The 15,379-nt window shown below is 52.9% G+C and overlaps 6 protein-coding genes across 6 annotated transcripts; 4 read left to right on the forward strand and 2 right to left on the reverse strand.

The window, feature by feature from the left end:
- Positions 1-193: 193 nt before the first annotated feature.
- On the forward strand, positions 194-2,720 carry J4E90_000848 (uncharacterized protein; the record flags this gene model as incomplete). Its single annotated transcript, XM_051430441.1, has 2 exons — positions 194-1,024; positions 1,074-2,720. 2 exons carry the CDS (start codon positions 194-196, stop codon positions 2,718-2,720), a joined length of 2,478 nt encoding a protein of 825 aa, XP_051295928.1.
- A 1,064-nt stretch (positions 2,721-3,784) lies between these two features.
- On the forward strand, positions 3,785-4,060 carry J4E90_000849 (uncharacterized protein; the record flags this gene model as incomplete). Its single annotated transcript, XM_051430442.1, has 2 exons — positions 3,785-3,908; positions 3,957-4,060. 2 exons carry the CDS (start codon positions 3,785-3,787, stop codon positions 4,058-4,060), a joined length of 228 nt encoding a protein of 75 aa, XP_051295929.1.
- Positions 4,061-4,505: 445 nt separating this feature from the next.
- J4E90_000850 (uncharacterized protein) lies at positions 4,506-5,756 on the reverse strand (the record flags this gene model as incomplete). The annotated part of the gene is made up of 1 exon (XM_051430443.1): positions 4,506-5,756. One exon carries the CDS (start codon positions 5,754-5,756, stop codon positions 4,506-4,508), a length of 1,251 nt encoding a protein of 416 aa, XP_051295930.1.
- Positions 5,757-9,461: 3,705 nt separating this feature from the next.
- On the reverse strand, positions 9,462-10,806 carry J4E90_000851 (uncharacterized protein; the record flags this gene model as incomplete). The annotated part of the gene is made up of 6 exons (XM_051430444.1): positions 9,462-9,691; positions 9,747-10,374; positions 10,427-10,522; positions 10,569-10,655; positions 10,708-10,727; positions 10,776-10,806. The coding sequence occupies 6 exons, from the start codon at positions 10,804-10,806 to the stop codon at positions 9,462-9,464; spliced, it is 1,092 nt and encodes a 363-aa protein (XP_051295931.1).
- Positions 10,807-12,458: 1,652 nt separating this feature from the next.
- On the forward strand, positions 12,459-12,807 carry J4E90_000852 (uncharacterized protein; the record flags this gene model as incomplete). Its single annotated transcript, XM_051430445.1, has 2 exons — positions 12,459-12,581; positions 12,637-12,807. The coding sequence occupies 2 exons, from the start codon at positions 12,459-12,461 to the stop codon at positions 12,805-12,807; spliced, it is 294 nt and encodes a 97-aa protein (XP_051295932.1).
- A 656-nt stretch (positions 12,808-13,463) lies between these two features.
- Positions 13,464-14,753, forward strand: J4E90_000853 (uncharacterized protein; the record flags this gene model as incomplete). Its single annotated transcript, XM_051430446.1, has 1 exon — positions 13,464-14,753. One exon carries the CDS (start codon positions 13,464-13,466, stop codon positions 14,751-14,753), a length of 1,290 nt encoding a protein of 429 aa, XP_051295933.1.
- Between the last annotated feature and the right edge of the window lie 626 nt (positions 14,754-15,379).

The following is a 15,379-nucleotide window of genomic DNA, read 5'->3' on the forward strand; positions in this document are numbered from 1 at the left end:
CGTCCTGTTGTTTCGCGATGACGGTACTTGCAACATACATACCGCGCCGCAGATGGTGGTTGGGGTTCGGCCAAAACGGGGGATACCGGATGGGGAAGGGGCAACCAGCGCGCACGGACTGTAAACAAGCAACCACAACACACAATTGCGCGCTCCGGCGAACACCAGACACCGCATTTCCCGAATCGCAAACATGGCGGAACCAATGTCGAATGTTTCGCCGGAGAAGCTCAATACTTACTCTGACAACATCATCGTCGACGATATTGATATGGCGTACAACGATCCGCCCTCGTCGCCTTTCGTCGAACACATCGGAGTCCAAGACCAGGAGAACATTGCCCCTGGAGCAGCAGCCACACCGGTGAAGCCGCTAATAGACTTTGAGGACAGCGTACCCCAATCCGCTTTCAGAGTGTCTCCCGAGAAGAAATTTGGGTTGAAGGAGCGCACAAGCCCAATGAAGACACTGCCAGCAAAGAATTTGATGGACGACTTTGAAGACCCGGCACATAAAACTGGCAGTGCGGATCGACAGACTCCCCAGAAGAACATCTCGCCCATCAAGGAGATTGCTACCGAGCGACGCGGGTCCGCAATGAGTAGCCACTCCTACAAAAGCCAATCGCCCTCGAAATCGTCACGCGTACCTTCGCCCGAAACGGTCCAGCGCAAGCCAACCCATACACATCAGCGGCAGACATCGGTCACACCGTCAAAGCGACCGGCCTCTTCTCACCAAGAGTCTCCGCTCCGCGACAACGAGGGCTTGACTACCGCGATGAAGTTCATGGAGGATAGCAACTTCAAAACTCGCGAAACACCCAGAAAGCGAACATCTCGAGGCCACGAATTTGAGATCGATCTGAGCATGGACAACACAGACTTCAATCCAGATGGGCCAGAGCCAACATCCTTGGACATCGATGATACCTGCTTCAGCAACTTCTCAGAGATGCCGGGGATCGATATGACGAAATTCGCATCCCTGAAACAGAGCCCAGCAAAGAGCGGCATGCCAGATGTAAGTCTATGTGCTGTTGATCTCACGTAGCATACTAACAATTTGAAAGGCTACACCTCGCGCTCGCCCTCAAATGACACCCTCGACGGTCCGACGGTCCGAACGCACTCCCAGTCCTACGCCACGGCGCGCATATAACGATAACGATACCACAAATCTACTTTTGGACTTCACCGCCCAGATTGAATCCTTCTCTTCATCCCGCCGTGCGTCACCCGGACGTGGGCGCAATTCGCCTAGCAAGTCTATCACAGAGCCAAACCTCCGCTCCTATTACCGGGACCAGCGATCGCCGGCCAAGGGTGGGTCGCAAGTACCTGCAACACCCAGCCAGAGGAGCCAAATGTTGAATCTGTTGGATTTTGAGCTGCCTCCGCCGCCTACACCACGATCGCTACCTACTGTCACCATCCGAGAGCTTGAGTCTGTAAAGTCCCAGTTTCAGTCTCAGGTGTCGTCTCTTACCGCCAGCTTGTCTGGAAAAGAAGCTGAGATCGACGCTCTTTCCAAAGCTATTGCCGATGCTGAACGCCGAGTTGGCGAAGCCCAAGAGACCGTCCGTGACGAACGCTCAGCTCGCGAATATGCAGAGACACAAATGGTTGACTGGAAGTCAAAAGGCGAAGAGGTTCAGAAACTGCTGCAGGACGTCCAGGCCGAGATGGCACGCAACGATGCTGAGCGCGAAGACCTCCTAGCGAGGTTGGCCGATGCAGAGAAGCGTGCTGATGATGCAGAGAGCCGCTCGTCTGAGCTTGAAACCAAGGTCATCGAGGCTGAAAGCAAGAACGTCGACATGACGACGTTTATCAACAACGATGAGGGCGATGAGAACAAGAAGGTTTACTCAGAACTCGAATGCCAATCTGCTATTGCAGAGAAGGTCAATGAGATTGCACGCGACCTGCACACAGCCTACAAGGCTAAACACGAGAAGAAGATCAAAGCCCTCAAGGACAATTACCAGAAGAAGGCCGACGAAAAGTGCAAAGAGCTTCGGGCGCAGATTGCTAGTCTCGAACGGCAAGTGGAAGACGCAGAGAAGAAGCGTGACAATACTTTCAGTAGGATCAATCCAGGCCAGCACGACGCCAGGGACGAGAGCCAAGGAGTATCTCCCTCAAAGAACACACGGAACGCCGAAGACGCTCAGATGCTAGAAGCGCAGAGAGCTGAAATCGAGAACCTCAAGGCTAGACTCGCCGGTCTTCAGTCGGAACTTCAGTCTCTTCGCAAATCCCACGATACCCTTGTTGAAGACCTTGAAGCTGAGCGCATCGAGAAAGGCGAGCTCGTAGCGGCCGCCGAACAGATGCTTTCCATGTGCGGAGAAAAGATGGAAGAGATGCAACAAGAAGACCTTCGCCGCTCACAAATGGGCTCCGCACCTGCTGCCCCTCAACGGCAAGCGCCGCCTCAGCAAGCAATGCGCAACACGGGTTTTCTGGCCGGTGGCCCCGGTGCCTCACGCCCCGGATCCGCACTTGGCGGTGGACGTCCCGGCAGTGCGATGGGTGACCGTCTAGGTGCCATGAACGAGCGTACCGGCAGTGGAATCGCTAAACCATCTGGACTTCGCGCACCAGGTGGCCTTAAGTTCCAAGGTGCTCCCGGTTTGAACCGGAGTCAAAGTGGTGGGAAGAGCAGGTTACTGTCCAACATCGAGCGCATGGGTGGGGGAAAGACACAGGAATAGAATACCTGGCCTCCTATCGTACGTGCTATGAAGGGTCTTGGATACGAGGTACCGGTCGCGAGGTTGGGATCAGACTTGGGTATATGGAGATCCCAATGAAAATATGGGGTCAAGAGGGTGTAATTCCGTCGGTGTATATTGGAGTCACTTGGTTACGATGATGACTTGGACGCTGGCGTTGTTTGGGATTCATCAGTCAAGATCTTTCGTGTCTATTGTTCCCCGCTATCCATGTTGAAATGTATTTGTTGTATATCTCAAACACTTTAGAGCGCGAATTCGCGGTCATACCACGCAGGTATGTGCAATCGAATCTTCTCACCAGTCTCACCAGCCATGCTCACATGTTTCATCCGCTCTCCAGTTCCCATACACCTCAGCATTCCTATCGAGGAAGTGTATTGGCTTGTTCACTTAGGAGTATTGCCCTACTTAGACGACGCTGACTACTTTGCGCGCTTTCGCGCTGTCACGTGACATCTCGCAATCGGCCTAGCGCACATCACACGAGTTGTTCAGGACTATCATCCTAATCTCATGACAATTACATCTAAATAGTACAAATATACCTGCGACCATTTGGTTGTCTACACTCCATCCAAAACGTCCACCATGGTCCGATAATCGATCATCAACGCGATCCTTGAGACGCGTCCGTGCTAGCGACTAACGAAATGGTCACGTCATGTCGTCAGCCTCTCCACTACGACATTGAGTACCGCGAGAGGCTTTTTCTTATGTCATTCACTACCATCATGACATAGCCGAGGCTAAGCACCGCGTTGTACGCAACTATGTGGATGCGGGTAAATTGCATGTGGCTGGATGTCTGCGCAACGTGTGATGTAGCCGTCGAACAAAGATGCAATTTCATCATAGTAATATGCGAATTGTTGTGATGGAGCACTGACGACATATAGACGATCCTGACCTGGAGACCTTGGCATATAAACTGCTCAGTCGATAGGTTACTGGTGAGCACAGCAGCATCTTTCTAATCCGAGACGACTATCGACCTTATCATACATAAATACCTGTCTCAACCCACTCGCACAAACCAAGCAATGTCTGGCAACGACAACCCCGGAAACTTTGCGAACCGTCCCAAGGACGAAGTCAAGGCCGCAGCACAGAAAGGTGGAGAGCACTCCCATAGCGGCGGTTTCGCATCTATGGATGCTGACAAGCGTAAGTGTACATCTGTATACTAAATAGCTAGGATTGACATTACTACAGAACACGACATCGCCTCTATGGGTGGCAAGGCCTCATCTGGCAGTTTCGAGCCCGGCAGTGAGAAGGCTAAGGAGGCCGGCAGGAAGGGTGGACAGTCGTCTTAGATGCTCCTCTGTCCCTCAATCTGGCACGAGTGTAGCAATGATATTTCTCCTGGTTTGCACCCAAGAGGATGACTGTGGAACCTTGAGTAGTCACCAATGAAGTAATTGTAATAAGTATCAGTGCACGACTTCATACAATGTGAAGTCTGTCTAGTTGCGAAAGTGATCAATTGTTTGCAGTGTTGCCAGTGCTCTACAATGTGTCCCTTCAGGCTCTGACGCAGCCCAACCGTCATAAGTTATGTGCGTGAATGTCGTGAAGCCTCCCATGTGTGACGAAAACGCCAATCCATCCCGAATCTAATGTGTAAAAGTTTGGAAGCATAGGGTCATCCCCACTGTGCTTCAAGAAGAATTAAAACGTATCCCAGCGTTCAGGAACATGATGAACGAAAGTGAAGAAGTGAAAGATAAGGTGAGGAAATATGGACCTAAACCGACACACCTAACCGTACATGTCGCAGCTCATCATCTTGATCTCATACTCGCTCTGGCCCTCGACGACACCGCAGTTGACGTCCCAGCCTAGCTCGAAAGTGTCGCTCTCAGGCATGCGGTCCTTCGCACCGGGTGCGCAGTTGGCATCGGGAGTATAGTACGAGACCTCCATGGCAGGTGCAGAGTTCCAGTCGCAAGCATCGACACGCTTGTAGAAAGTGCGGCGATGCATGCGCAGAGCCTTGCGTTCAATGGCCTTGTTGGTAGAATCGCAAGCGCAACGGGCTGCGAGAGTAAGCTCGTCGCGGCGGCACTCACAGCTCGAACCGTCTACTGCATAGCGGCGGGTGTTCGCTTTGACCTCCTTGTGATGACGGTTCCACCAGTGACCGCGATCAGAGTTGTCGCTCTGCTCGGCTGTGGGTGTCTCTGTAGCCTGGTATTGCTCGTAGATGGTGGTCGCTACAACAGTGGTAACGACAACAGCCGGTGGGCCGTTCTCAACAGGAGTAGGGGCCGGTGGCTGCTCGTATCGCTCACCATCATCTTCTTCCTCTTCGTCCTCAGCAGGTGCCTCAGGCTGTGCGTAGGTTGGCTCGGGAGTCTCTTCGGGCTCAGTCTCAGAGTAAGCGGGTTGTTCAGGCTGAGTTGCAGACTGTGATGGTTCATTGGGCTCACTGGTATCGCCAGAGCCAGAGCCGGAACCGGATCCACCGATGTGGACCTTGGCACAGTTCTCGAAGGCCTCGTGCTCACGGTTGAGCCAGACCCAGATGAAGATGGCATCGCCTTCTGGCATGTTGGTGGGGACTTTGAAGTCGAAGGTCTGGGCCTCGGGAGATCCATCCTCGGTGGCATGCGGGCAAGCGCCGTGGTATGAGGCGGCCATCTTCCATGTCTTTCCCTTGTCGGTGGAGAAGCCAACCTGGCAAGAGCCCCCATAGTGGGTGCCGCCAGGTGCCTCGGGATCGTAATCGTAGTCGGTGAGTTGGAAGTAGGCGTCTTGACCAGGCTGCCAGGTAACAGTAGCATCCTCGGTGTCGAACTTGTCAAGATGGCCACGGCAAAGGCCAGGAGAGGGCTTACTGTCACCGCCATCGGGGCCGCAGCAGCCAAGCGGGTAGTTGAACTGTGGGTCCAGCTCCGTAGATTGTGGGTTGATGGAAGGGGCGCCTCCTAGAGGAGCCGGGTAGTACATGGACATATGGGCATGAGCAGCGCCAGCCAGGGCGAGCACAGAAAATATGTTTGTGTACATGGTTGAGTCTGTTGGTGGATTCGTAAAGACCGTGTACGTAAAGAGTGACTTTTGGGGGGTATCAAATGAAGAACTTCTAGACTTCAAGTGCTGGTGGCTCCACAACGGTGGTCTGTTAACAATGTTCCACTGTGAATACAGGAAGTGCGTCGAAGTGTTCCCTATTTAGCAACAAAAAAGTCCAGTGAATAAGAGGAAGACGACCCAGCGTTTTCGAATGCAAAAGAGTGAAGTGTAGAATGAATGACGACGAAGGCTAGCTTGTCAGGAGGGACTGTGTGTCACTGGGAGTGATGGCCTCTTCCACATCGGGCGGCTTTCATCCTTTATATCATCTGCTGACGACTGACCAAGACTACCGTCGGGCTCGTCTACGTTCCCGTTTAGCACGGTCACTCTCAAGCGCCTCGAGGCCGTTGTGGGACCAGCATGCTAGTCGAATTTGCTCAGCAGTGGCATCTCCTGACCAGGCCGCGGCCAATGTGCGTAAGGCCAGCTCGCGTACGTGCGGATACGAAGTTGGCCTTACTGTTTCGAAACAGCGAAGCGCGGGAGTCTGTGGGGTTTCGGAGCAGCTCCGTTCAGCACCGCAAAGGTGTTTTGTCTGTTCCTGGCTGACGAGCTTCGGACTTGGTTTCACGTCTTGCTTTTTCGAGCGTAGCAACGGCGCTTGTTCCTGCCAAGGTCGTTAGGGCGGGGAATCACATACGAGATTCTGCCTGCTGTTTAAACTCCATCTTGTGATGATTAGCAAAGAACCCGAAGGCCCTTGTTTCACCATCTGAGATCTTCAGAATTCTTCGGTTCTCGGGCTGACGTGCAGGGAATGCATCGGCGCGACATCAAGTCATATCGATAAGATCGCTCGCTTCATCTAACCACGTGCGCGTGATAATCCTTGCCGATATTTGCTTTCACTGTAATGCTGTCTTTCCCATTCTGTGACTGTTCTCCGTTACGGGCTCCGATACTGTATACATAGTCGTCAACAAATGCAGCGCTGCGCAACACATTTTGCCACAAGCTGCGGTTGAGGCGGGCTGCGGCTGCCGTCATGCGACGCCTGCCGCCTTCCGCAATTGTTATACCTGCGTCTAGCTTTTCACCACTTCAACTGGACGGGTGTCATCGTGTACCCACAGCAGGCTGCAGGGGAGCTTGGTGACGCGCTTCCAAGCATCCGCCCGCACCAGAACTGGTTATACAGCCTCGGGAATATCGGCACTGGGCATCGAAGGCGGCATCTAGGCACGACTTCCAAATTCAGTTTTGTTGGACGCAGCGTAATACGAGGAGGGTCTCCTGAATAATGTCAAGACTCTGGCAGGTTCCACGAGGACTTTCAGGAGAACGCCGCTTGCTTGGCCGCTACCATGGCATCGGCTCTCCTCGCCGTGGCCTCAAACCGGGCGTCATCGTCAACTGTGACAGAAAAGACGTGCCTGGGTGGCATCATCATACGGTATATTTGACAGCATCCTGGTTCCATTTTCACTGGAAACACCCTTGACCCGAGAAAACCGTTTGCAGCATCCCAGCTCCCAAATTACCTACCCCGTCAATCTCAGCCAGGCTTCTTCTGACATTACGGATTCTCGCGCCATTTTCGACCAGCCATTCGATGGGCCAGGCTGACAAACACAGACTTGCCTTGAAGCGCCTGGTGGGACAGCTAACGAGTTCCACCAACCCGAGCCGCCCGAGTGTTTCACCCCAACACTACCTAACTCATCGATTGGAGAGTGATATCTGCACGGATACCTATCGCGGGCCGCCAGTGTGAGTGACAGGCGAGATGTTCCTTGTCTCGCTTCCCCGGGTACCCCGGGATGCCTCTTCACTAGAACCCACTTTTAATACTCGACTTGTCTACCGGGGCGTTTGTTGGATGCCCTGGAATCTGGTGTGAGCCAATGACATACCGTCAAGCCGTTGAAGTAAAGAAGCAATCTTACAACTGCCTGTGAAGCGCCTTGCAGCTATGACGCCCACGAAGTTTGTAACACTATGATCCTGCCCACAGACTCAGGGACCTGCTCTTCCCAGTACTTGAACATCTCGAGAGGTGAGACATACTCCTGTGTGAGAAGCAAATCACACGGAATGTGTAAGATTGACTTTGTCAGTTTCACCATCTCGAAAACCCTAGCGTCGCTTTCCCCTCGGTCTACAGACTTCTGTCCAAAAAGCAGAGCAAGATGTCGCTCCCGTCGGTATCCAGTACTCCCACCCGCCGAGGAATACGCACGACCGTTGGCGGCACATCATTCAATCACAAGACGCCGTTGTATTATTAGCGTTGTAGCTTGTCAGGTCTCGTGTGCATGCTTTGTCGTAGCACTCTGTTCCAGATTCCGAAAGCCTGTCCCAAGGATGCTACCCAACCCACCAGGTGCCCGTGTGTCTCAGATAACCTCCCATAACAATACCAACGCAGAACACCGATGAGTCACAAAATCCATACAAGAAAATAATTGCGAAGAAACATGTGTCTGATTGCGTCTTGGCCGAGATAATATGTTTGAGTTCCTTCGGCAGACCCTGAAATCCACAAGCACTGAACTTTCACAACTCAGCTTTCCTCCCGCCCACCTACTATCTCATGGTCTTTCTCTCCGGTCCCAAGCAATGAGGCACAACCTGCAGTCTACTCTCTGAGGTGCATCATGGTTCGTCTCAAAGCCGGCAACCGAGTCGGTTTTCCAGACTAATGTAGCCTTTGCCGCATACGCCGACATGAGAATTATGGAAAAGCATGAAGAGAGCGGACATGAGCCCGTCTGCCATTTCCCTCACTGTTCACTTTCCTTTAGCGAAGGTAGTGCCCAGCTGTGCAGTGATACACTGATATGTCGCTAAATTGTACCCTACGAGTTCACGTACTCGGCGATCGGAATGTGCGATGCTTGAATGTATATACTGTTCAGCGCGCGGATGAGACAGGTGTACACAGGGATAACTAAGTCTCCTCTTTCGTACTCAAGGCTGAAGTTCCGCTGGCCGAGATAGAGACAGGTGTAGGATGACACCCTCCATTGCTTTCACGCATCCATCTTCTTAGCTGCTAATCCGTTCACATCGAACGTCTGAGAGATAACGCATATCGCACCACTGGACGTATTGCTTCGGTACTGCTGCTTGGAAGATCAATTTTGGCAAGTCAATAGAACAAGATGATATTGACAGCTGGTAACACTGGTATACGAGCACTTTTGCTCGACATTAATTTACTTCAATGTGCCCAGCAGCTTCACAACGTTGATTTGCCGGCTAATGAACGTCGACTTATGCTCTGCTACCCTGTAAATAGTAAGCCGTCGCTAAGGACGTAATCGGCAATCCCTTCTTGTGTGCCGACAACGACATGTCTTCCACGAACAACGATCTTGTTATCCTGACGCACATCAATGAGCTCGATGGTAAACTTGTGCTGAAATATGACATTCCTCGGGTTCAAAAAAACAGCAAATGCATTTCGAAGCGCGAAGAGGACCCCTCCCGGACATGATCCGCAAAATGTCACTGCTCCTGGTGTTTTCACACATACTAGATCTTGAGCTTGACCTGATATGTATGACAAGAGTGAACACTCCGAATTGAAGCGAGACGTGGCTCCTCTCCGTGTTGCTAGTTGAGGTCGTATGCACTGATCTATTGTCCACGCTTAACGCTTATTGAAGTATATTATTCGCGGCCAATCTACTTCTAAAGAAGTTTCTCTAGCTCCGCAGCGATCGCATCACCGACTTCGGCCGTACTTGACTTTCCGCCGATATCGCGTGTTCGGATGCCGTTGTCGATGGCAATCTTGGTGGCCTCATCGATCTTCAGCGCAAGCTCTGGTTGACATAAAGAGTACTTGAACATCATGCTGAGGGACAGGATCATTGCGATAGGGTTGACGACGCCTTTGCCCGCGATATCGGGTGCGGAACCTATTGATTGTAAGCAAGCGTAGATGCAGCGGCGCGCCAACAAAAAAAAACGTACCGTGGATAGGCTCGTAGATTCCGTTAAGCTTGGTCTTGCCGTCTGGGATGCCACCTAAGCTGGCACTTGGAAGCAGACCAAGACTTCCAGGGATGACACTGGCTTCGTCGCTGATGATGTCGCCGAACAAGTTGCTCGTTACCACGACACCATTCAGTGCCCTTGGGCTCTTGATCATAAGCATAGCCGCCGAGTCGATGAGGTGGGTGCCGGACTCGAGTTCTGGGTACTCTTCCTTCATGATGCGCTCAAAGGTTTTCCGCCATAATCTCGATGTCGCCAGAACGTTTGCCTTGTCCAGACTCCATACCGGGACAGGCGGGTCCTCGACAGACGCGAGACTACCCGCTAACCGTACGACGCGCTCAATCTCCTCGACGCTATAAGGCTCTGTGTCCATGGCCTTGCCATCACCCTCATCTTCTTTTCGCTCGCCAAAGTATATACCGCCAGTCAACTCGCGGATGATGTTGAACTTTACGCCACGAACGTTGTCGGCTTTTAGGGGTGAGCCGTCGATGAGCGAGTCGGAGGCGAAGAAACACGGCCGCAGGTTTCCGAAGGTACCGAGTTCTTTGCGTAGTTTCAAGATTCCCTGCTCAGGGCGCACCTTGCCGGTTCCCCATTTCTATACAAGTTGTCAGATGGCGTCGGGTGAGTGTGGAGTTGTAGGGTCGTACCGGCCCGCCGACAGCACCGAGGATGATGGCGTCGGCCGACTTTGCGGCTTCGAGGGCTTCATCCGTGAGAGGATTGTTGTGTGCATCTATCGAACACTAGAACTAGTAAGACAAGTCCCCTACGTCATAGCTTGAAACTTACTCCTCCAAAAAGGTGCTCTTTGAAGTTGAAGGTGTTGTCGGTATGTTTCTGAATGACTTTGAGGATCTTCATCGCCTCGGCGACGACCTGGATGTGTGCGTCAGTAGGCGCATTGGGAAAGTGCGAAGGCTGCTGCTACCTCTGGGCCGACACCGTCACCTGTATGGAATTAGCGCACAGCTGTACGGACTTCAAATTATGGCTTACCGGCAAGGACAACAATATTGTGGGCAGTCATGATGAGTTGAGTATGCTTGGAATCCAACAAAGGGGGTTGCGCGCTCTCGAGGATTTGCCAAAGATTCGTGAAGCTACCCCACGAAGTAGTATTCCTTGCCCCGCTATCGCAACCCCTCCGACGTCGGCCGCCTTGTGCCGAGCATCGCTCTACGACTGCCTATTATTTACAACGCCCTGACGCTTCACCAACATGGACAGTGAATGCTCTTTTCAGCCCGTTTGCGAGGGCTCCGATGTCGCAAGCGGTTTCGGTAATTGAGAAGTCACTCTGTAGTCGTGACTTTCCATGTGTAATACGAACAGCGCATGTACAGGACACCAAGGTAGAGGAGAAGAAGGGCATGGTCCCGATGCTTGTGACGTTTCCAGCGAGTGTGTGTATAACGATCATCACGTCTTAGTTCATTAAGAGTGCCAAGAGCTATTGATTTGCAGTGCGCTTGCCCCTATGGTTCTCCAGGTACAGCAGTACAAGGAAGCGTATGATAGGGGTCAACACTTGCCGCCACATCACTCCTTGTCACCACGAAGCACCAGCGCCAACCTTTGGAAGCCGCGTGTGACAGCCAGAAGCCGATCACGACGTGCCATGCAATCTTGGAAGAGGTTACTTTTGGACGCTGCAGGACTGGGAGATTAGAAGCTGATTGTTCGGGTAAGCGACACGTTGAACCGGGACAGTAAGGTTTAAACCATCATCCCATACCAGTTAGAACCAATGACTTCGTGGGGTAAAGGATGATGGAGAGGCCGCAGGCCGAACTGATGCGTCGTGGAGGCTCTGTGATGAACGCGGGATGGCGCTCCGTTCTAACCTTTCGTGCGCCAGCCTCCGCAGATCTCTCTCCCACACGCAAGCTCCAAGCCCCGATCTGGCTCCACGTTACACGCATCCTCACCTGTAGATCACAGCCAAGAGTCTTGGACATGAAGATCCTCTCTTGCGCCTCACATTCAGTGCGCGGTCCTCTATATAAGTCGTCGTAGCCCGCCGCTTTTTCGCGACAAGCCTCCGCGTTTCTGGGCGCCGCGCAACGACGTTGCGTAGCGGGACGCGCCAAGATAAGCGCACTATTGTGATGCAATCTCTGGCCGCTGGTTGTGCAATCTGTACTCGATCGGCAGCTTCGTGGTTGGGTTAGGTCAGAGTGTTGGAGATGCGTTTTGGACTGGCCGCGCTGGGCATGCGGCTTGGAACATCTCACTGCCCGCGTATCGCGGTTGGCGCCATACTAACCTGGGAACCCCGTGGGTGTCCCATGATGCCCCCAGGCTTACCTGTTTCCGTTCCACTGCCCGCCGGCTCACATATAATCCACACGAATCCCTTGCGCATGTGTTGGTTGCATCGTGTGGTCCACGGTCCTCACAAAGCCGGTACCGCTTACTGATTTGCGCGATTAAAATCACCGCTTTTTTTCAACAAACGTAGCGAACTACGGTTCGCGCTGCAAACACTGTGCAGCACAATCTCACCCGCATAAAACTACTCACCCGTCCCTCCTTCATGCCTTTGCAACTTCACACTCCTGTATACCTCGACTACAACCACGACCTCGAGCTCGTCCGGTAACGTACACCCAAGCCGTCCGCGGCGAGCGTTCCAGCCACCACTTCGAGACCCACTTCAAAGCCATTACACACTTCACCATGTTGTCCGTCCGCTCCAGTGTCGACAGCATCTACAGCCGGCTCAGCGGCGAGAAGCCCCTTCCCAAGCCAGCCTACCACTGCAACATGAACCCGGAAGAGCAGTCCCTCTGGGCCCTTATCGTAAGTGCCCCTCTAATCTGTGTCTTGATACAACGTCATACTAACGACTGTACAGGGAGAAGAAAAGTACGAATACACACGCGACAACAAGGGCAGGGTACACAGGCGTCGTCTTACCTACGTCCAACGCGCACAGAAGCAACGTCTCTTCTTTGAGTCGCGCGTGGGTCATGCCATTGTCGGCGATGAGTGGATGAGGATGAAGCTTCCTTCCCGAAAGTGCTAGACAAGCACAAGTGGCTGGCCGCTGCCAACACACGAAGGTCAACCACGTCGCGGAGGCAGTTGTGCCATGATTTCGGTTACTGGGTCTCAGTGTGGCTGGGGTGTATTCCTCATGCTACTATCTCTTTTGTAATGGGTTTGGGGGCGTCAGATCAGTGGCCATTTCGCATAGGATACCCGGCATATGCATTCAGCGTGGAGTTGTTACGTTGCTCAAATCAATACTTCTTTTGACTACAAGTTTGCCTTGATGATGATTGATAGTGAGATGATATCTTACCTCATGGGATGTAGGTCACGTGCTCCAAAGCTTTTGCGCCACAACGAGAGAATAGCCTGCTTAGGGACTCTAGCTAAGCAGCGGCAGTGCAAATAGCGATGGATGGTGATGGTCTGCTTGTGGTGTGAAGTGGTGTAGAGGCCGCCTAGCTGTCGGCCCAACGCCACTGGGCGTAGCTGGCAAGCCTCCGCTCATTGGCTGGTTCCGCAGCGGCCGCCGCTCAGCCTTCAGCTGCGGGCGGGCTGTGACCTCACTCTCTCCCAATTTCTTCCTCACCCAACACACGGAAAGCGAATTGCCATCCCATCGAGCCATAATGTTCTGGCCCTACCCATGAGGAAATCCGCCTTGAGACCTCACAGCACCAATCCCAAACCATGTCGGACGACGAGGATGCGTTAGTCATCGCGGCGGATGGCGACCTCATCCTCGATGTCGCCCAGGAAGAGGGCGGACAGCGCTTCTCGTATCGCGTAGACTCTAAGACCCTGCAGCAGAACTCGCGGTACTTTGAGAATCTGCTGAGTGACCGCTTCAACGAAGGGCAGCGGCTGACGGCCGCTTTGGAAGCACTTGCCATGAGTAGCTATAGCAAGATTGCAGATGCGCCTGCCCACGTGCTTCCTCACATAGCCATCGTCAACGTCGGCCGTGTGGCCGTTGCCAAAGCCTCTTCGATCCGCAACCTGGTTGCAGACTTCCTCCGCGCCATCCATGGCCTCGATCTTGCCGTCACGAACCCGCCCATAGCCAACCTCGCCAATCTCGCCGTCGTAGCCGACCGATTCGATGCTGTTGCGGGCTTGTCGAAGCATATGCAAAGGAAAAAATACCTGCAGCTCATCGATGCCAAGTCGAGAGGCAAGCCAGCCCCAACGCAAACGGAAGAAAGGATACGGCAGAAGCTCTTCGTCGGTCTCCTCTTCGATCATCCATCGTGGGTAACGCGGTATTCGAAGCATCTGATCATGCGCGACTCAGTCCAGTGGCGACCGGGGACAGAGGAGGACCACACAAAAGCCTTGTGGTGGGACATACCAAACGGCGTCGAAGACGAGCTGATACAGAGACGAGAGTACATACTGGAAACCATCAACTCTGTACAGGCTCACTTCCTCAAGCTGTACACGTCTGGCGAACGCCAATGCAAGCTCTGGTACGATACATCGCTACAATGCGACTCGTTTCAGCTAGGGGAGATGGTTCGCTTCTTCTCCAAGATCGATACTATACGATTGCAAGGCAAAATCTACGATAACACAGAGCCGACGTATTACCTTGGCGACATCGATCGACTCCTATCATCACTTCGCCAGTGTTCCAACTACCAGGTCGATAGCAATCACGGACATTGCGGACTGCGCGGACGCATACTCCCACTTCTTGACCTTATACAAAATCAGCTCAGCCTCGATACAGGTAGTCTAGATATTGGAATCTGCGCGGAATGTTGGAACAACCACCGCAGTGAGTATGCCTGGCAGCTAGCTAAGCGACCGGTCATGTGGGCTCACCTAAAGTCTTTAACGGGTAATCGGGCGCTTACCAATGCCGTCGCGCGTAAGAGTCATCAGAGGACACCGAGTAGTTGTCTCAGCAGGCATGTGGCGGTTAGGGATCTTTTCATGGCTGTGGAGCGCGATTGGACGGCGAGGGACGTGTATTAAGGATACAGTACATCATCAAGGCAGCTTTTGAGGCCTTTGGGCCTCATGCAGATATGGCCTCAAAACGCCTCGATCAAGTGTTTGATGCTAGGACTAAGTTTTTCTAGTAACACGCGGAATTCAGGAAGGAGGGAACGTTACCCGCGTTTGAGGCGCTGGATGAGGGACAGCCTGACCCGCTTTGTTAACCCGGTGCCTGCACCCTTGTGATGCATGTTCATTGAACTCCGTGCAGTGGTTCTTTTCCCATCCTCTACCCGTGGTTCGTTCTTTGAACAGTTAGATGGTTGCGAGCCGACCCTTGCAAGGTTTACTCGGCTATGCAAGAGTCACGTCGCGGTGTGGTTGGGTCTTAGCGTAGACTGTGGTGGCTATGCAATCAGCCTGAGCTTGTGCGCAGCACCATGACTTCTGGTTGCGGCTACCCGAAGTGTTCCTTCCATGCCTAATACATCGATGGTCAAGGCCGATAGTAAGGCACACACAAGGCGCATATAGACTTTTCGCATCGTGTTCGTTCTGAATAGTATATAGATTCACTGAACCATGGAACATCACTTCTATTTCACCAGGACACCGGTAATCTTCTCAAACTACCTTTCACCTGTCCTTACCGTTTGTTCCGA

The sequence above is a fragment of the Alternaria incomplexa genome (assembly GCF_024043165.1).
Source record: "Alternaria incomplexa strain BMP 0042 chromosome Unknown scaffold_1, whole genome shotgun sequence".
Taxonomy (NCBI): domain Eukaryota; kingdom Fungi; phylum Ascomycota; class Dothideomycetes; order Pleosporales; family Pleosporaceae; genus Alternaria; species Alternaria incomplexa.